Genomic DNA, 16,325 nt, shown 5'->3' on the forward strand with positions numbered 1-16,325 from the left:
TTTTTCAGTACTGGACCAGGTGTGTTTTTTTATCCTTTTTTGTAACAGAGGGAGTATATAACTAACTGTTTTTATTCACAAAAAGTAAATTTTCACAACTTTCTTTTTCCACCAACTATAATCTGCATTTCGTCCCCGTTTCTCCAAGTTGTTTTATAATCCATACTTACTGGTAAAATTAAGAATGCTTTGTCAAAGCAGAGACGGGACTTTAAATGTCACTGATGTCATTGTATCTAAATAATACGCGTCATGATAAAAAGCTTCATCAGGAAGTAGATTGATTACCAAGCATCATCATTTTATTTCACTGACACAAACGTTGACACTTAGTCCAAAGTGTTTTAGGAGAAAGTTGCATCACGTAAAGTTAATTCTCAGATTCTTGCGGAACATGCAGACTCCTCGTAAAGGCCATGTCACACAGCCACTACATTTTGCACATATTGCATGGATGAAAGTTGTTCATACATACATATACATGAAAAAAGTGAGAATAATTGTGGTCTTTATGTAAAGTTTTCACAGATGTATCACAAATAAACCACGTTAAAACCACGGAAGAAGTATGAGTAAACCACACAAAGAACACATAAATCGATGTAGAACATAAACCGTGTTTGATTACTGCGATGTTTATTTGCAATTCATTTGTGAATCATGCGTCAATTACGTAATTTTAACGTGAAATGTGCGCCGTAAATGCAATATAAAAGTTATACATTGGTGGTACGTGCACGAAAAGTCCATCAGACGTACATGCAATGGTCGTGGAAAGCTACAGATTTGCGTATGCATCTCACAAAAATCACGCACAATTTATGTAGTGACTACGTATAAACTACAAAAATCGCATAAATTGGGTAATTGTCAACAGACCAAAAGTTTTGAACGCCTCAAAGCCAAACACACGTAAAGATCCGTAGCACACATAGACGTATGACGAACTCTTCTGAATTACGTATATCACGCATGTATCACAAAATATCATCCGTGCAAAATGTACGTAGTGGCTGTGTGTCACGGCTTTACAGTTCAGATCCTGAACCTCTTTGCTGTAAAGTGACGGTACAAACTTTATATTTTTGCTTTAACCATGTAAATCAGAATCCCTCTGATACAGAAAGGAATAACATTTCAAGGGCAGCCTCTGAAATCCACACGTCTTCAACTCTGGTTTAACCTAGGCACTTTACCATTGGGAGTTGGGTCATCTAGACCCACTAGACAATGCTCTGAACCTTTTTTCTTCAATGATTTGTGATCTTCACTGGTGTCCATGGATTACATGAAATCTTTCCACCTTTATCCACCTTTGTCATGGTAGGAATAACACGTCAATGGAAGGGTGGGGTCATCTAAGATAGCACAAGGGTTACCCTCTTGACTTAACTTTTAAAAGCTTGCAGACTTGGACTTTCTTGTGACTACTTTCCAACATGGATTTTCTGTCAGAGGAGATTTAAAAGTCATAAACAGCAGTGACTTCTCTACCCATGTCAGTTTTGAAGGCAATCTTTGTGCGGTTGTCACTTCCCACCCTTTGCAGCCCTAATGAAGCAGGATTGATGGCACGCCGGCGGAAACATAGCTCACCTCATCAGCAACCAGCCAGGGGAGGGACGCCCTCCAATAAATAGGGCTGTAAACACACAATTAAGGGCCCACATATCAATGCGCCGTTATTACATCCTACCAATTAAACATCGGGGGCAGCCTCCTCATTTGTATCGCAGTATGCATGTAATCAGTAATTTAGTAATGATGTGCTGAGTTTCTGCTACCGGCTTTATAACTGGTGAGGGGGTGAAAATGGGTGGGGGTGATGGTGGCGCATTTGTTAGCTTTGAGTGCACTGAAATTATAAGGTGTAGAGTCAAGGCAGTTTTTAGCTCATTTAGGGATAAATAACACTGACAGTCTCTATAAGTGAGAAATTGTCAGACATCCACTGACTTGCTTTTTAATTATGTTGCGCTTGGTTGCTATTTTTTAGATAGAGCAATCTGCAGGCAATGAAAAGTACAGAGCCAGGATGTTCAGCTGTGCTCAATATAATATTGATAATCTTTCAAGCTCCAGGCCTTTTTCATCAAGACAGTCTTGAGGCCTGAAGGGAGCGTCAAAATGAGAGGTGTGCTGCAGTAAATGAGCATGCATACGTTACAATATTCAGCGACTTGCCCAACACAAATATTCACATTGACTGAAAGGGTATCTCATCTATAGATGTGAATAAACATCAGCTGATGCCTGCTTGTGCTCCATACAGTTTGATTGTTTATCTTTGACTGCCATCTAGTGTCAGCTGTACTTGCTAGTTGATGTTTGAACTCTACGGTACTCTGTAATGGAGAAAAAAAAAACAAAGTAACACATGAGTTGTTTACTTTAGAGGCACCATTTTCCATTCAGTGATAAATCAGTCACCAAATACACAAAACTTGGTTTAACTGAATAATCTATATATTAAATACGGTACAATATGGACAGGAACTTGAGTCAGTGACGGAAAACCTGAGCTTTGATTTATCGAGTGGTTAGTGAATATTATCCATTTGATTTATTTAAGGTAAAAAATATTAAGAACTAGTGTTGAGTGGGTCCAAGACTCCAAAGTTAAAATTATTTTAAATATCTCTAAATAACGATGCATCTCATCAGATTTGTACTCTCTTCATTTAAGGAGTCAGTAATAAGGGGAACAAGTAAATATTATGATAATGTCATGATAACATTGCAAACTGCCAAGTGAGTTCATCCCTTTAAAAAGTAAAAATGTAAAAATTTGGGGTACAAAACTAAAGTCAGCGTATCAGCTATGTTAGATTTTAACCAGCTTGTCTGTTTTTCTTAGCTTCCAACAATAATAATTGGAAAAGCTGCAGACTTGATGTATTTTTACTCAACTATGGTTGTTAATCTTTTTTAAGAAGTTATTGCAGGACTTCTTTTTCACAGCTATAAAACCAGTTCAGACTATTTTTCTCATGATTTTAATTGACAAAGAGTTCTAGTACATCACATGTCCATCCTGGGAGAGGATCCTTCATGTGGACATCCCGGAGGTTTTTTCTGTTTTTCCTTGGAATTCGTTTTTTTATTTTTTTGGGAGTTTTTCCTTACCAAGAAGGTCTAAGGGCAGTGATGCCCACTTTAGTTTAATCCTTTTAGTTTGGAAATCAGTTATTGTATTTCTGATTGATTGTATGTTTTGTACAATTAGTGAAGCCTGAGACAACTGTGTTGTATATAATATTGGGCCATATAAATAAAACTGAACTGAATTTGTTACAAGAATTAACCCACTTGTTTGGCTTCTTGCCAGTGAAGTCACGGATGCATGCATATGGCTTTGTCCAAACCAGCAGATAAATTAAAGAACAGAGGGGTCAAAAGATGTGTTTACGTTCAGATGCTGATCCAGATCTCAACAGTCATAATAGGCAGCAAATTCGAAAAATTCCCTTTTGGCATTATAAGAACAGAACAGGTTGTTTTCTTGGCATTCTGAAATGACCAAATTAAAGGTTAAAAGAATGCAGTAAATATGATGAAGTACAACCAGTTGTATTTGCTCCTTACCATTTAGTTTTAGATGTTTCCGGCATTTATTTGGGAGGGTTGTACAACTTTTAAAGTTTTGACAGCATTTAAAGTTAAAACGTGCCTCACTGGATCATCTGAACAAGAATGTGTCCCTCAAAAGCAATACTGAGATGAAATGAAATGAGATGAAATCATATCCTGACCAAAACAAACAGCCATCTTGGCCATAACAGACTTTCTATTAGTATTATTAGGTACAGAAGAACCTCCCCACAAATATTACTTCCTGCTAAGAATTTAATAGTCTTTCAGAATCAAATAATAATATAACATTTTTTGTTTTGTTTTATTTAAATGGATATTTTTGATAGTGGGACATTCATATGATTCCACTTTTTCCTAAAAGATGAGACATTATAGGGCAAAATACTTGCAAATAAACTTTAAATGTATCCAGCAGCTCTACAAGTGCAACCTGATTTTTAAAAATCACTATTTGCTTTTTGACAAAAAATGTGTACTTGTTTTTGTGTGTCAAACAAGGCAGCAATCACAATTGTCGTTAGCAAAACCAGGGAAAACCATTTACAGAATAATGGACAAACTAAAAGGAAATCTATACTACTTTTAGCCTTTGATACTTCTTATGGCCACTTTCAGTGTAAGGTTTCCTAAATTCACATCAGATAAAACCCTTAGTGTGGATTTAAAAACACACAAAATCAACACAGATTTAATGTTTTGGACAACTTTGTAAAGTCTGACTGCCTTTTAGCCTATTTTTGAAAAAGGAAGACAAAAATGCATTTACATTACACTTTGCTAAACAAGTTTTTTGAGAGGTCACCCCATCTAATAACTCCAGGCCAATCTTTTTTTCATTCTGTTTTTTTTTAAATAAATCATCTTTTGCAGATTTTATATTCCAGGAATAAAGGCAATAAGAACCTACGGTCATGACATGATAGAGAAATAAACACAGTTTTGATGCTTTCCTTCAATGGGTTTTTTTTTCTTCCTTTTTACTGTTTTTCTATTTGCTTTTCACTGAGAAATATATTGAAAGTGTGATTTTAAAAGTTAATTATTTACACTTCTACGATTCATCTATGTGTAGCTTTTCCGTCTTTTCTTAGGGTTAAAAAGGGCATAAAAATGTCCTTTGCTTGCCCCTTTAGTCTGTCATTTATCGCTACTCGGTTCAGGTCATTCAGAGGCCTGCAAGGCTTCAGGGTCCTGCTCAATATTTCAGTTCTTCATGTACTGCACTAATTTGAACATATATTGCACATGTTGTTTTTCAAATTTCTTGGAGCTCCATTTTGTAGATGACAGTATTAAATGCTTCAGTCACCACAGGGACCCCTTTTATCTTTAACCTCAATTCTTTCTCTTTCTCAATTCATCTGAGCGCTTGAGATTTAACATCAGACTTCTTAAGTTTCTTCTTTCGAACATTGCTGTCACTTGGGATTCCTAAATTTACCACCACAACCTTTCTCCACTTTTCTGCACACTTTGTCTCACTGGTTTGCCATCATCATCGTGTTGGATCATTTTTAGGGTTTGTTTGTGTTTAGACTTTAAGACTTCTACAGTTGTTCCTTTCAGTTTTGCCAACCTCTTTGTTAACCTCTTCCACACCTGGCTATTTTATACCTCAATACTGTATTGTCTTGAAGGCATCTTGGCATAGGCTGCACCCAAGACCTGGTGTTGTATGTAGCCTTTATTGATTTTGTACTCGTGGCATGTTCATGTCAACTTATTTTCACCGAGGGCCACATCAGCATAGTGGCTGTCCTCAAAGGGCCAGATATAACTTATACATGTAACCAAATGTAATGAAAAATAAATGTAACCACTCCTTAATGTTAAATAACTCAAATAGTATTTATAAGAACTAATAAGTTCTTAATAAGTGACAATTACAGTTGCATAGAAAACACATGTTTGCTTGTTACTCTAGCATAAATCCTTTGAAATTTGATTCTGTTAGGTTACATTATACGGACAGTGTTTAAGTCGTAATGTATAGTTGCCTAAGCCCATATTTCAAGTCCAATTCCCCCTAGATATGAATAAATACACATCAATTTTTATTTTAAGAAATTAAAAACTTGTACGCTCTCGCGGGCCACATAAAATGACATGGCGGGCCACATTTGATTTGACACATGTGATGTAAAGTCATGATCAATAAATTTGTTGAGTTTTTTCAAGCCTTTGGTTCAATGTTCTGACAACAGCTACTTCCTACCAGTGGAATACACCATGGCAAAAAATATAAGTATGTGTAAAATAACATTATGCTTTTAATTTATATTCAAATTAGTAAAGGTTTTGGAGGGACCTCAGTTGCCTTCTGTAAGCAGGGTGCAGTGAACAGGAAGGGGTACAGATCTGGATGAGGTTGCTCAGGTAGGAAAATGTTTTTGGTTTACCTCCGTACAAGCAAATGTCAGAGCTGTCACAGGAAGTTAATCCAGAGAACTGGAACAAGTTGGTAGTACAGTGAGAACCAGCTTGTCCAGCATCAGATCTACCAAACATTTTTTTCTCAATTCTAATATCTGATCTTTCGGAAACCTGGTTGACTTTGGCATGTAACCCAAGCTCACAAATGGACCAATAGAGACTAGTTAAAAGTTTAAATTTAAACCCAAAATTAAAGCATATTGTCTAACCTTTTTATAAATATAGAAACGTTTGTTTTGTTTAGCAAATCCTAATGCTTAGCAGTCCATTGCATGTTTTCCAATTCAGTATTACAGAGAATGTTAACACAGTGGATCACACTGTAAACACAAGAGAAGAACTCCACCTAGAATTTCCAATGAACGCCTCTCCTTTGCCACGCGGCAAATTCTCTGCTCCACAACTGTCCAGAAATGTTTTCAAAAGCTTGTCGCCCCAGACTTGTGCAACTACCTCTGGCTGCTGTGTGCAGAATGTGGCTTGGTTCAACGTGGGCGGGATTGAACGTCTTCATTTGTGGGTTCGTGAGATCATTCAGAGATTCTCTTGGTACAGTGAGATTCACTCCTGCTGCGAGGGCTGTGTCTGAATGGGGCCTTTTTATATCTTTGTGGATAGCAACGATGTTGCTCACCGTTTTGAGGATCTATAAGCTTGCGGGAGAGAGTGTAAACAAATGAGTGTTGGAATATCAACGTCCTGGTACTTCTGCGCCAACAATCCCGCCCACAAACCCAGAATTGAATTTCTGATGAGCTATTGCTGCGCTGCAGAAAATATGTCTGCATTTTGATTTTTGCTAAAAAATAAATAAATTATTATTAATAATAATAATAATAATAATAATAATAATAATAATAATAATAATAATAATAATAATAATAATAATAATAATAATAATAATAATAATAATAATAATAATAATAGACCACTGGATACGATTTTACAATAGATAAAAATGTAATTGGAATAGGACTTTAAAAAAAACTATACTTTCAGCAAAGTGAGTTTTTAAATTTGATGTAAGAACACAACCATACCATGTTTGAATATACTGGTCGTGTTAATTATCAACATTTCAATCAATAGAAAAAGGTAAGTGCCCTGTGGAGGCCAATTATGTCCCACCTAAAAGCACGCGCGAAACCGCAAAGACAACAAACAAATGGTCCTTTCGGCTTTCCGTACTGGGCGCTTTCTTCCCGTCGAGTTGTAAAGTCACATGACACACATGTCAGAGGGAAGCATGGCGGACATGCATGTGTACTCTGAAAACAAACTACTTCGATATTCCAGCTAACCCAACAGCGAAGACTATCGTTAGGGTGCGTGTGAAACCGGGCTGAAGACACCGCAATGGACGGAGAAGTCAAACTCCAGTTTCCGTCTCTGCCGGCGACAAAGGAAGACCTGGTGAGCAGCGCCTGACGACGTGTCAGCTAGTACCTGCCAGTAGTAACTCTTCGCCTCCTCCTGTCTAACTCCGCTCTTTCAAGGGGAAATCTATTAGCTATTTATTTGTTGTAATTTTTTGTACATTTATAATATTAACTTCTAAAATGTTAAAAGTGTTTGGCCGTTGAAAGACGTTATTTGAAAAAAGTGTCGTCGAGCGAAGACCGATGCATTATTAGCCTAGCTAGCATTAGCCACCTTTGCACAGAGAGTAATCTAAACTAAACATGTTTGCTCCTAGTTTTACAGAAATACAGCTGAGTTTGTTTCGGTTTTTTTTTCTTTTTCAAAATGTTCTTCCTGTTACAGGACTGGGCTTACCCAATGAGACGAGATATGCAGGTGTGTGCGCTGTAGTTGTAGAATTCAGCTTTGTTCAATTCACCTGATAGAAAATATGTTTAAACATCTATTGAAAAAGAGAAAATATTTCATCTTTTTTGTGTTTTTGTAGGAGATTTTACCAGGACTGTTTTTAGGGCCTTACTCTGCTGCAATGAAAAGCAAGGTATTCACTACTTTGCATGTTTTTCAACATGAAAACAGAAGTGTTTTATTTATTTATTTTAAACAATGATTTGGATATCTCCCACCTTATGCTTCTGTTTCTCCAGCTGCCAATTCTTGAGACGCATGGTATAACCCACATTGTATGTGTCCGCCAAGATATCGAAGCCAATTTTATCAAACCCAATTTCCCTCACACATTTAGGTAACCACGCTTGCATTACGTTGTCCTTATAGGAATTAAATGTCATAGAAGTTCATAGGTAAACATAGAAATGCGTCTATTTTATTAGATATTTGGTGTTGGATATTGCTGACAATCCAGTGGAAAATATAATCCGCTATTTCCCTATGGTAAGACGCATTTTCTTCTTATTGATTGTTTTGACATTAAAAGTTTGCTGTTATGATGTTCAATTTTTTTTTTTTTTTTTTTAGACTAAAGAATTTATTGACAGCTGCTTAGCAGCAGAAGGTAAGGAATCATTTAGTCTGAACTATTCATGTAAATTTTAAACATTAAGTCAACTGTTTGGTTTTGCTCCTCTAGGAAAGGTACTTGTTCATGGTAATGCAGGGATATCAAGAAGGTAAGACTTTCTGCGGCATTCTTTTTCAATTCAACCTTGATATAAACTAGAATATATATATATATATCATTTTTTTAATTAGATGAAGCAACTTCTAGACTAAATTGTGATACATTACCTCAGTGACACTTTCAGTAACTGTGTTATCTCATCAAAGGAAAGTTATAGTGGGTTGATATTTGCAAAATCACTTTTCTCCAAACCTATTCAGATCATTTATGTGAGCAAAAACCAGATCAGGTGATTTTTATCGTGCCAAAAGTCTCCAATCCTTCATAAGTTTTGTGTTCAACTTGCTGATTTGTTGTTGACTGCTTTATCATAAACTTACCACCATCAGAATATGTTGCTTCTCTTTCAATCTTTCCTTGAAAATGCTAAATCAGTTTTTGATTTCGATTTAAACTGTTTGTTGGTGTCTAAAGAATTTTTACTCATGAAAGTTTCAATTTAGTTAAGTTTAAAGTACTGGTTATGGATAAACTAAAATATGTCTATATTTGATTAGAAATTTGACAAATGTAATCAAATTAAATGTAAAAACCAGCCTGAAATCCAATTGATTTTGGTGTTTTGTTTCAGTGTTGCTTTTAAAGCTAAAACAAGGCTACATGCATTTGAAGTCTGTCGGTTTAAAGAATCTGTTCAGTTTGCCTGTTTTATCTCTCTTTATTTCCAGTGCTGCCTTAGTGATTGCATACCTTATGGAAACATTCGGGATAAAATACAGGTAAGTGTATTTGTCTTTTGTTTGACCTCATTCATCAAAAGGCCATATTCTGTTCTGCAGATTCAAAGTACTAGTATGCTTTAGCCATAACATCCAATAAATCAAAACCTCTAAATGCGGATGCATCTATTTAAAGTATAATCATTTGCTGGGAAAATCTTCGTTAATGTTAGTTTGATGCTAGTTTGTTAAAGGTATTTCAAGTTCCCTGTAGAAGGTCCTCACCCAAACCAGAAACCTGCTTTAATGGATCGACAGTTGATTCTATTTACAATCAGTTAGAATGTAACTGTGCTGCATTTGAATAAACACACAGAGCGGTTTCTGTTCACGGTATCAGTCCCGTCAGCTGACACTTTGATAAACCAAACTCTGTCAGAAATGCATTCTCCAATCCGTATTGGTGAATTCTAATCTGAAATCTCCTGGGAGGTCTGGACAAAATGGTACTTGAACAAACATTATGGCTTTACTTTATCAGATGTCCACAGATGAACATAAAACCGCACAAACAAGATGCTTATTTATTATTACTTTTTTTTTTTAAGAGGACTCCTTTTACCCTGTGGAGGAAATAAGGTTTTAGTTTGTAATTTATGTCTCAGTGGCTGTGGTTGCAACTGTCTGCAGGGATGCATTCACCCATGTCCAAGAGAGGAGGTTCTGCATCAACCCCAACGTGGGCTTTGTACATCAACTACAGGTAAAGCCTGGATCAGAACCAACACGCTCATCTGTCCAGGTAGCTGCTTGACAGCAGGTGTAGATGCTGCTTTGTCCGCATAGTCGGCAGGATTTTGAGTGTAAAGGATTTGATGAATGTTTATCAATGGATGCAAAATGATGCAGCTTTTACTTTTACTCACAAAAACCGGATAAATATGTTGTGACTGCATTAAGAACGAGTCATCAAGTGTTTTACTTTCATAATTCTTAAACTCTAAATTAGTTTAAGTTGCTTTTCCACTGTATGGGACTAATCTGACTGTACCCTAACGCGTGCTAGAGCGTGTTTTTCCTGTTGTATGCCTTGCTGCAGTGTTCCACGGTCAGTGAAATAAAGACATTTTTTTTTTTTACAGGAATATGAAGCAATTTATCTCGCCAAGTTGACCTTTAAAATGATGTCGCCCATGCAGCTGGGGCGGTCGTTCTCTCTACAGGCTGGGATGCCCGGTACGACAAACTCTCATCACTCGTGTCTTTAAGCTAAATGCAGGAAAATCGGGTTAAACAGAGCTGTTTGTTTTTTTATTAGCTGCATTTGAAGCAGCAGACTCTTGATATACTCTCATTCTTTCACATAGGCTGCTTCTCACATTTAAAAACTTCCGTTTGTTTGTTTCCTTCCCATTATAACAGTATTATTTTCAGTAAAACTAGCTAGCTACTTGATAACCTTCATGTATTTTAACAGTTTTTTTGTTGGTGGTTATTTGGGCTCTGGGAGCAAAATGAACTACTGTGGTAATTGAACCCAAAATGTCATGTCCACATGTGGACACCAGCTCTCTAGGTGAATTTGGGGAATTGTGGGAGCCTGAAACAAACTACATAAGTGAATAAATACAGCAAAAATATATTTTCTCATGGCTTTTTTTAAGCCTCATAAGAAACAATTACATGTAAGTACTAAAAAAAACTTATACGATCATAAAGGATTCCTTTTTTATTTAAATATTTGAAAGGTAACCTATTGAGCATTAATGAATAACTCTCTCTCAGAGATGTTAAGTTTAGATTTGTCTCTGTTTCTTGTGCCCTGCAGGGAGTCGGAAACGCAGCCTGGAGGACGACGAGGACTTTGGAGCGATGCAGGTCACGACGGCACAAAACGGATGAACGACGCTAACGTTGGGCTGTTTAACGCTAATCTTAGACTGTGTGACACTTCACTCTTTTTTGTTGTCATTTTCTTACATTTTTAATGGGATTAAAAAATGTAAATATTTGAAGTTTTTCTAAGGGGGCGGGGCACAGGCGGGAGGGAAACCACTCATGTCTGAGACATGTGGTAAACAAAGGCAGGGCAAACTGGTTTCATTTGGTTTTTGTTTTTTTGAGCTGTATGCACTGATGGGAGATTTTTTGCAGTTTTATAGTATTTAAAGCATTTTGCATTTGCAGCGGGACAGTATTGCAATAATGCACTTTCAATACTTGAATTAGAGTAGACGACTAGAAGAGGTTGTCAAAAGGGAAGGTAGTGGAGGCCTCACTCAGCTGAGGACCCATTTTCAGGCTTAAAGTGGAGCGGTCACCAACGGACGAATGAGAACTCACTGCTTAATAAAAACAAAGTCCTGACTACTGTCCTGTCCTGCTGTGTGCCATTTATTTTATTGCCATGTGTGGAGTTTGTAGGATTTGCTGGTTCTTCAAAACTTCACATTTGAACTTTTGTTCACAACCACAAGAATCATAGAAGTTTTAAGAACCTTTTTATTTTTTTTATATATTTTTATAATTTTTTATAATAAGTTATATCAAGTGTTCCCCAAAACAGAATTATAAAATAAAGCTTAAATTAATTTACTCTTTTCTTTTTTAGCAGTTTAAAAATGCTTCACTTATTACAGTTTTTTGGCTAAATACAAAACTTTACAAGCCCTATTAAATCCTTCCCACTGCTTTTAAAGCTTTCAGTAGAAACGTCATAACAGTCTTCCAGTTTTGCAGGAATCTGAACATCATTACAGCTGGAAAGAAAAAGTACCTCGTACTTAATACACAAACATAAAACCCTAACGTGAAGCAAATGTTTAGTACCATTTGTAATAAAAGTATAAAGCTTTTTGCTCTGACTTTCAGTACATTTGGTACTAAAAGTGCTTGTACTTCATTTTGCTTTGTAGTGTCTGATACTCGGCTCTTCAATCCCTACATAAAATTACAGCTTTTTCTGATGGTACAGAACATGTTTCAATGTAACAAAAAAAAATAAGACGCTGAGTTAAGATAACAAATGAGTCATTGATAAGTCTGCCACCGTTGCCATAAATACTAAATTACATGAATCTGAGTTTCACGTGTTTACCCTGAAAAAAAAAGGTTTTTAAGGATCCGTCGCATCCATCTGTAAAGCAAAAATTGTCTCTGGATCTATCTGAATGGTCCATGCCCCCCTTTGGAAAAAAAAAAGCCTTCTAGCTGCATCCGTCTTCAGTCAAAGAACCTGCACTGCATGTACGTCTCATCGGAGGCGCCGTAGCCAAACTTTTGGTAGAAAGACACGTTTCTGGGAGCACATTCCAGGGTCACTTTATAGCAGTTGAGCTTTTTGCTGAGAAGAGTGAGAGCAGTGACTAACCTGTAGGAAAAGAAAAGAAGGGCATTTACAAGTCATTCATAACGCCAAACAGTGGAGTTCAAGTTTGAAAAGAAAACAAAAAAAAAAAATACTCACAGCTTTCCCAGCTGTTTCCCTCTACACATATCACTCACAACGACCTCTTCCACTCTGCCCCTCTGCAAACAAAACCTGACTTATTTATTCATCAAGTCATCCTAATGCAATCGTTTCATAAATCCTAATGCAATCGTTTCATAAATAGAGCTTAACTGTGGAAATAATAATTAGCTAGTCAGTAAGTTACTTATTCATAGAGGTGAGGATAAGCTTAATTGTAAAGCAATAACCGTGGCCTCTGATCAATAAGAACAGCTCATGGAGGGCAGTGTACCTTTGCACAGGAGTGGATAAATTTGTGTTCTGTGATCAGTGTGGCTGTGGCAACGATCTGGCCCACATTTGTGTCTTCCACCACAATCACATAGTAGTCTCCAGTTGACTTCATGTGTTCGAATTTCTCTGGAATGAAAAAGGTGGACATTTGTAATCGATTACAACGCCGTCCGTGTGGAACACAGGAAGTCCAGTTCAAAGGTTTTAGCGTATGAGGGCACAATAAAAAATATTCAGAAGGTCTTCATCTGATAAGCGTGTTGCGGCTTTCATGGCGTGGACTCTGTCAATGACAAACTGTTTCCAACTTCCTTGTGTTATAGTCTGATCGTGGTCACATCTTTGTCATTGCTAAAGAACCTGTTTTTTTTCTAGACTTTTCAGATTCACACACCACTAACTGCTGGCTTATTTAGCCATCTAGACTTATGCATATTATTTATTTTAAAATATACGTCTGCTGGGTGATCCTTCAATTCTCTTTTTATTGTTATATTTCATAAAAAAACTCTGTTTTAGCCTTGATTTTTGTCTTTATTTCCCCCCTAATTGAGGCTGTAGTTGTTAAGTTGTTAAGTAGTTGTAGTTTTTTTTATTATTATTAGTGGTCTGTTCCATATTTTTTCAGGATTCCTAGGTTAGAAAGCAGCTTTCCACCCTCTGAAGGTCTTCTCCAACATTGTGCATCACTTCAAATTTGTTTTCTTTTCTCTTTTAATGTTGCCCTTTTTGTCCAGATCATCATCACTTGTTAGATCGCATTATTTGTTCTTCTTCAAATGTTATTTTTTTAGCTACTGATTTACATTTGTATGCATAGATCGTTCTTACTTCCCTACATAAAAGACATGGATCTTCTTTGGAGGCTCTAAGCCTCAAGTTTTCTAAGAAAAAATAAAAACCAACTGCACTCATTTAGCAAATTAACACTTCAGATATGAAAGAAGCTCATAAGATTAGACCAACACTTAGCAGATGATCGGTTAAGCAGATTTATACCCTATTTAATATCTAACTATATGTTCAAATATATAAAAGTTAAGGTACAGAAATATCTCGCCAAGGAAAACTGAGTGCCTTGATTTTGATGCCAACAAATTTTGAATCTCAGAACAAAAAGAAATACTCTGCACAATGTTTTAAACATTTTATAATCATCTTTCTGGTTTATACATAAATAAAAGTAAAGTAGCTTACTGGCAAACTGCTCCGGTGTGACATCACCAGTCTGGGTGAGCTGCGATAAAACTTTGAAGAAACCTGGAATTCAAAAGCAGAAGATTAAAGCTGCCCTATTTTTCCAGTTAAGGTCTCATTTCATTTTTTTGTATATCAAACTGACCTCTGTTAAAATCGGCCATACACAGCGGCCTGAGCACCAGACCATCTCCTGGACTGGACGGTGAGATGGGGGGAGAGAAGGTGACGGTGTTGTTGCACCAGTCGATCTCCTGAAGCAGAGAGGGCTCGAAAAGTGGAGTCTCGTCCAGCAGCATTCCACAACCTCTGACTAACAGAGACAAACACACACCCAGAAGAAATGTAAGTCCACAGAAACACACCCGGATAATTATTTTTCACTTTTAAGAGACTCTTAGGAGTTGGAGCTGAGTAATAGTCTGGCCATGACACATCAGGTCAAAGTCGGGGAACTTTGGCCTGATATTAAATCCAATCTCACTTCATGAATCAGCTGTAGGGGGAAAATGTGTAGATCTGGTGACAGCCTCACATAATAAAGTATGACGTAAAGTGTGACGTCCACGTGTTTATCATTCATTCATGCTTTTCTTCCAGGATGGGTGACCAGATTCAGTCAAGGATGTGTAATATGAGAAGAGCTGCTCCCACAGCAAGGCCAGCAGGTTGATGACAACTACATGCTATTGAGTCTGGCTTCCTTATCGCTTTGCAACGTGCTGCCATTATTTCCTGATGTGCAGATTTAAGTTGATTTTCAAGAAATAGAGAAATGGAGTCCAGTCCCCTGGCGTAGCTTCTAAGTCTAACTTTCACAAAATCTAACCTTCAGCGTTGTCACACTTAACTGTTAAATAACCAGTAAAATCCTAAATCTGAGTCGTGCTCTAACAGGACACGTTTAGACCGGGTAATATGAGCGTTAGCTACGTAAATGATTTAATAAATCCGGTACCGATATAGTGGAATTTGGTCGGGACCTACCGTTGAAAGCCAGCACACACAGGTGACGGTCCGGCTGAGTTCGTGGAGGGTGGTGCGGCGGTGACCGTATGAATGAGGCAGGGCTACATCACTCACAACAACACCGGCGGTGTCATCGCTACCACTTCCGCCACGCCGTTTCTGTCGTAGGACGTGGCACGGAAGTCGTTCCATTTCTTCTTTCGCTTGAATTGGCGGGTGGCGTCAATGTTTAGGGCGCGTTACTGCCCCCTACTGTGCGGGACTGTGAGTTGGAGTAAACATTTGCGGTTCAAATCCACTCCATTTGTCCTCTGATCTTTTGTTGAAGTGGTCCCAATATATATTTTTTTAATTAGAAATATGCCGCATTTAGCCAAAATCAAAGAACCTGCTTTTTTTTGTGGAATGATAACGTATTTCATTATATTTTTATACCTTGTAACTATGCATTTACTTGGTTCTTTATATACATGAACATTGTGTGCTTGCTTGCTGCAAACTGAACAGGCGGAACCGGCATGAATCAGCATATAAGGACAAAGAAGCGCTGAAGTTATCAGTTGTTAATCAGACATTTGCCTCAAAGTTGTAGGCGGGACTGTTAGCCCGGAAGTAACCACGCGCTGATATCCCATCATCACTTTTGTTTGCACTCTCCCACTAGCTTACCTCCCCTCACACCCCAAACTTAACTTAAGCAGTGCAACAAAAGTGGTGCGTGATATTGGAGCTCGAACGAGGAAAACAAAGACGTCCATGGATTTATTTGTCTACGGGTGGATTCATCAGAATGGAGCAGAGCAGGGACTGTGGCCCACGACTGTAGCACCTTTGTCACAACTACAAGGTTTTCAAACGGCATGTTTCTGTCCGCTCTTCATTCACAGTGATTTGGTTTTCAAACGGCATGTTTCTGTCCGCTCTTCATTCACAGTGATTTGCATGAATAAATATTCTTAAATGCAATTATAAACTTAATTTTCCTAATATATGTCCTCCATTAGACAAAAAATTGCACATGTTAAAATCACCAAAACAGGATTTTAATTGGAGTGGGTCAAGTATGGAGACCCCTTTGCTTTGTCATTGTGTACTCTGATAAATTTTGATTAGATTTGGAAGAATTTATAATGACAAAATAAAATGTGAACATCCACATTCCTAT

General features: G+C 37.3%; 2 protein-coding genes across 2 annotated transcripts; one reads left to right on the plus strand and one right to left on the minus strand.

Annotated features, from left to right (window-relative positions):
- The first annotated feature begins 7,211 nt into the window (after positions 1-7,211).
- Positions 7,212-11,622, plus strand: styx (serine/threonine/tyrosine interacting protein). The gene is made up of 11 exons (XM_004067272.5): positions 7,212-7,440; positions 7,792-7,824; positions 7,937-7,990; positions 8,097-8,194; positions 8,283-8,343; positions 8,428-8,464; positions 8,540-8,579; positions 9,259-9,309; positions 9,940-10,012; positions 10,392-10,485; positions 11,078-11,622. Exons 1-11 carry the CDS (start codon positions 7,384-7,386, stop codon positions 11,149-11,151), a joined length of 672 nt encoding a protein of 223 aa, XP_004067320.1. The 5' UTR covers positions 7,212-7,383; the 3' UTR covers positions 11,152-11,622.
- Positions 11,623-11,733: 111 nt separating this feature from the next.
- Positions 11,734-15,326, minus strand: gnpnat1 (glucosamine-phosphate N-acetyltransferase 1). Its single transcript, XM_004067273.5, has 6 exons — positions 15,179-15,326; positions 14,337-14,504; positions 14,192-14,254; positions 12,993-13,120; positions 12,716-12,777; positions 11,734-12,619 (listed from the first exon to the last, which is right to left on the minus strand). Exons 2-6 carry the CDS (start codon positions 14,488-14,490, stop codon positions 12,472-12,474), a joined length of 555 nt encoding a protein of 184 aa, XP_004067321.1. The 5' UTR covers positions 14,491-14,504; positions 15,179-15,326; the 3' UTR covers positions 11,734-12,471.
- Positions 15,327-16,325: the final 999 nt, after the last annotated feature.

The sequence above is a fragment of the Oryzias latipes genome, chromosome 3 (assembly GCF_053564925.1).
Source record: "Oryzias latipes strain Hd-rR chromosome 3, Olatipes_Hd-rR_3.1".
In the NCBI taxonomy this organism is placed as follows: Eukaryota; Metazoa; Chordata; class Actinopteri; order Beloniformes; family Adrianichthyidae; genus Oryzias; species Oryzias latipes.

Bases quoted from the DNA above. Each gene is read 5' to 3' on its own strand.
- styx (XM_004067272.5), top strand. From the start codon at position 7,384: ATGGACGGAGAAGTCAAACTCCAGTTTCCGTCTCTGCCGGCGACAAAG. The intron at 8,344-8,427 runs GTAAGACGCATT...TTTTTTTTTTAG, and splicing joins TAATCCGCTATTTCCCTATG to ACTAAAGAATTTATTGACAG. The intron at 10,486-11,077 runs GTACGACAAACT...TGTGCCCTGCAG, and splicing joins TCTACAGGCTGGGATGCCCG to GGAGTCGGAAACGCAGCCTG.
- gnpnat1 (XM_004067273.5), bottom strand. From the start codon at position 14,490: ATGCTGCTGGACGAGACTCCACTTTTCGAGCCCTCTCTGCTTCAGGAG. The intron at 14,255-14,336 runs GTCAGTTTGATA...TTTGAATTCCAG, and splicing joins TATGGCCGATTTTAACAGAG to GTTTCTTCAAAGTTTTATCG. The intron at 12,778-12,992 runs GTACACTGCCCT...TTTTGTTTGCAG, and splicing joins TTATCCACTCCTGTGCAAAG to AGGGGCAGAGTGGAAGAGGT.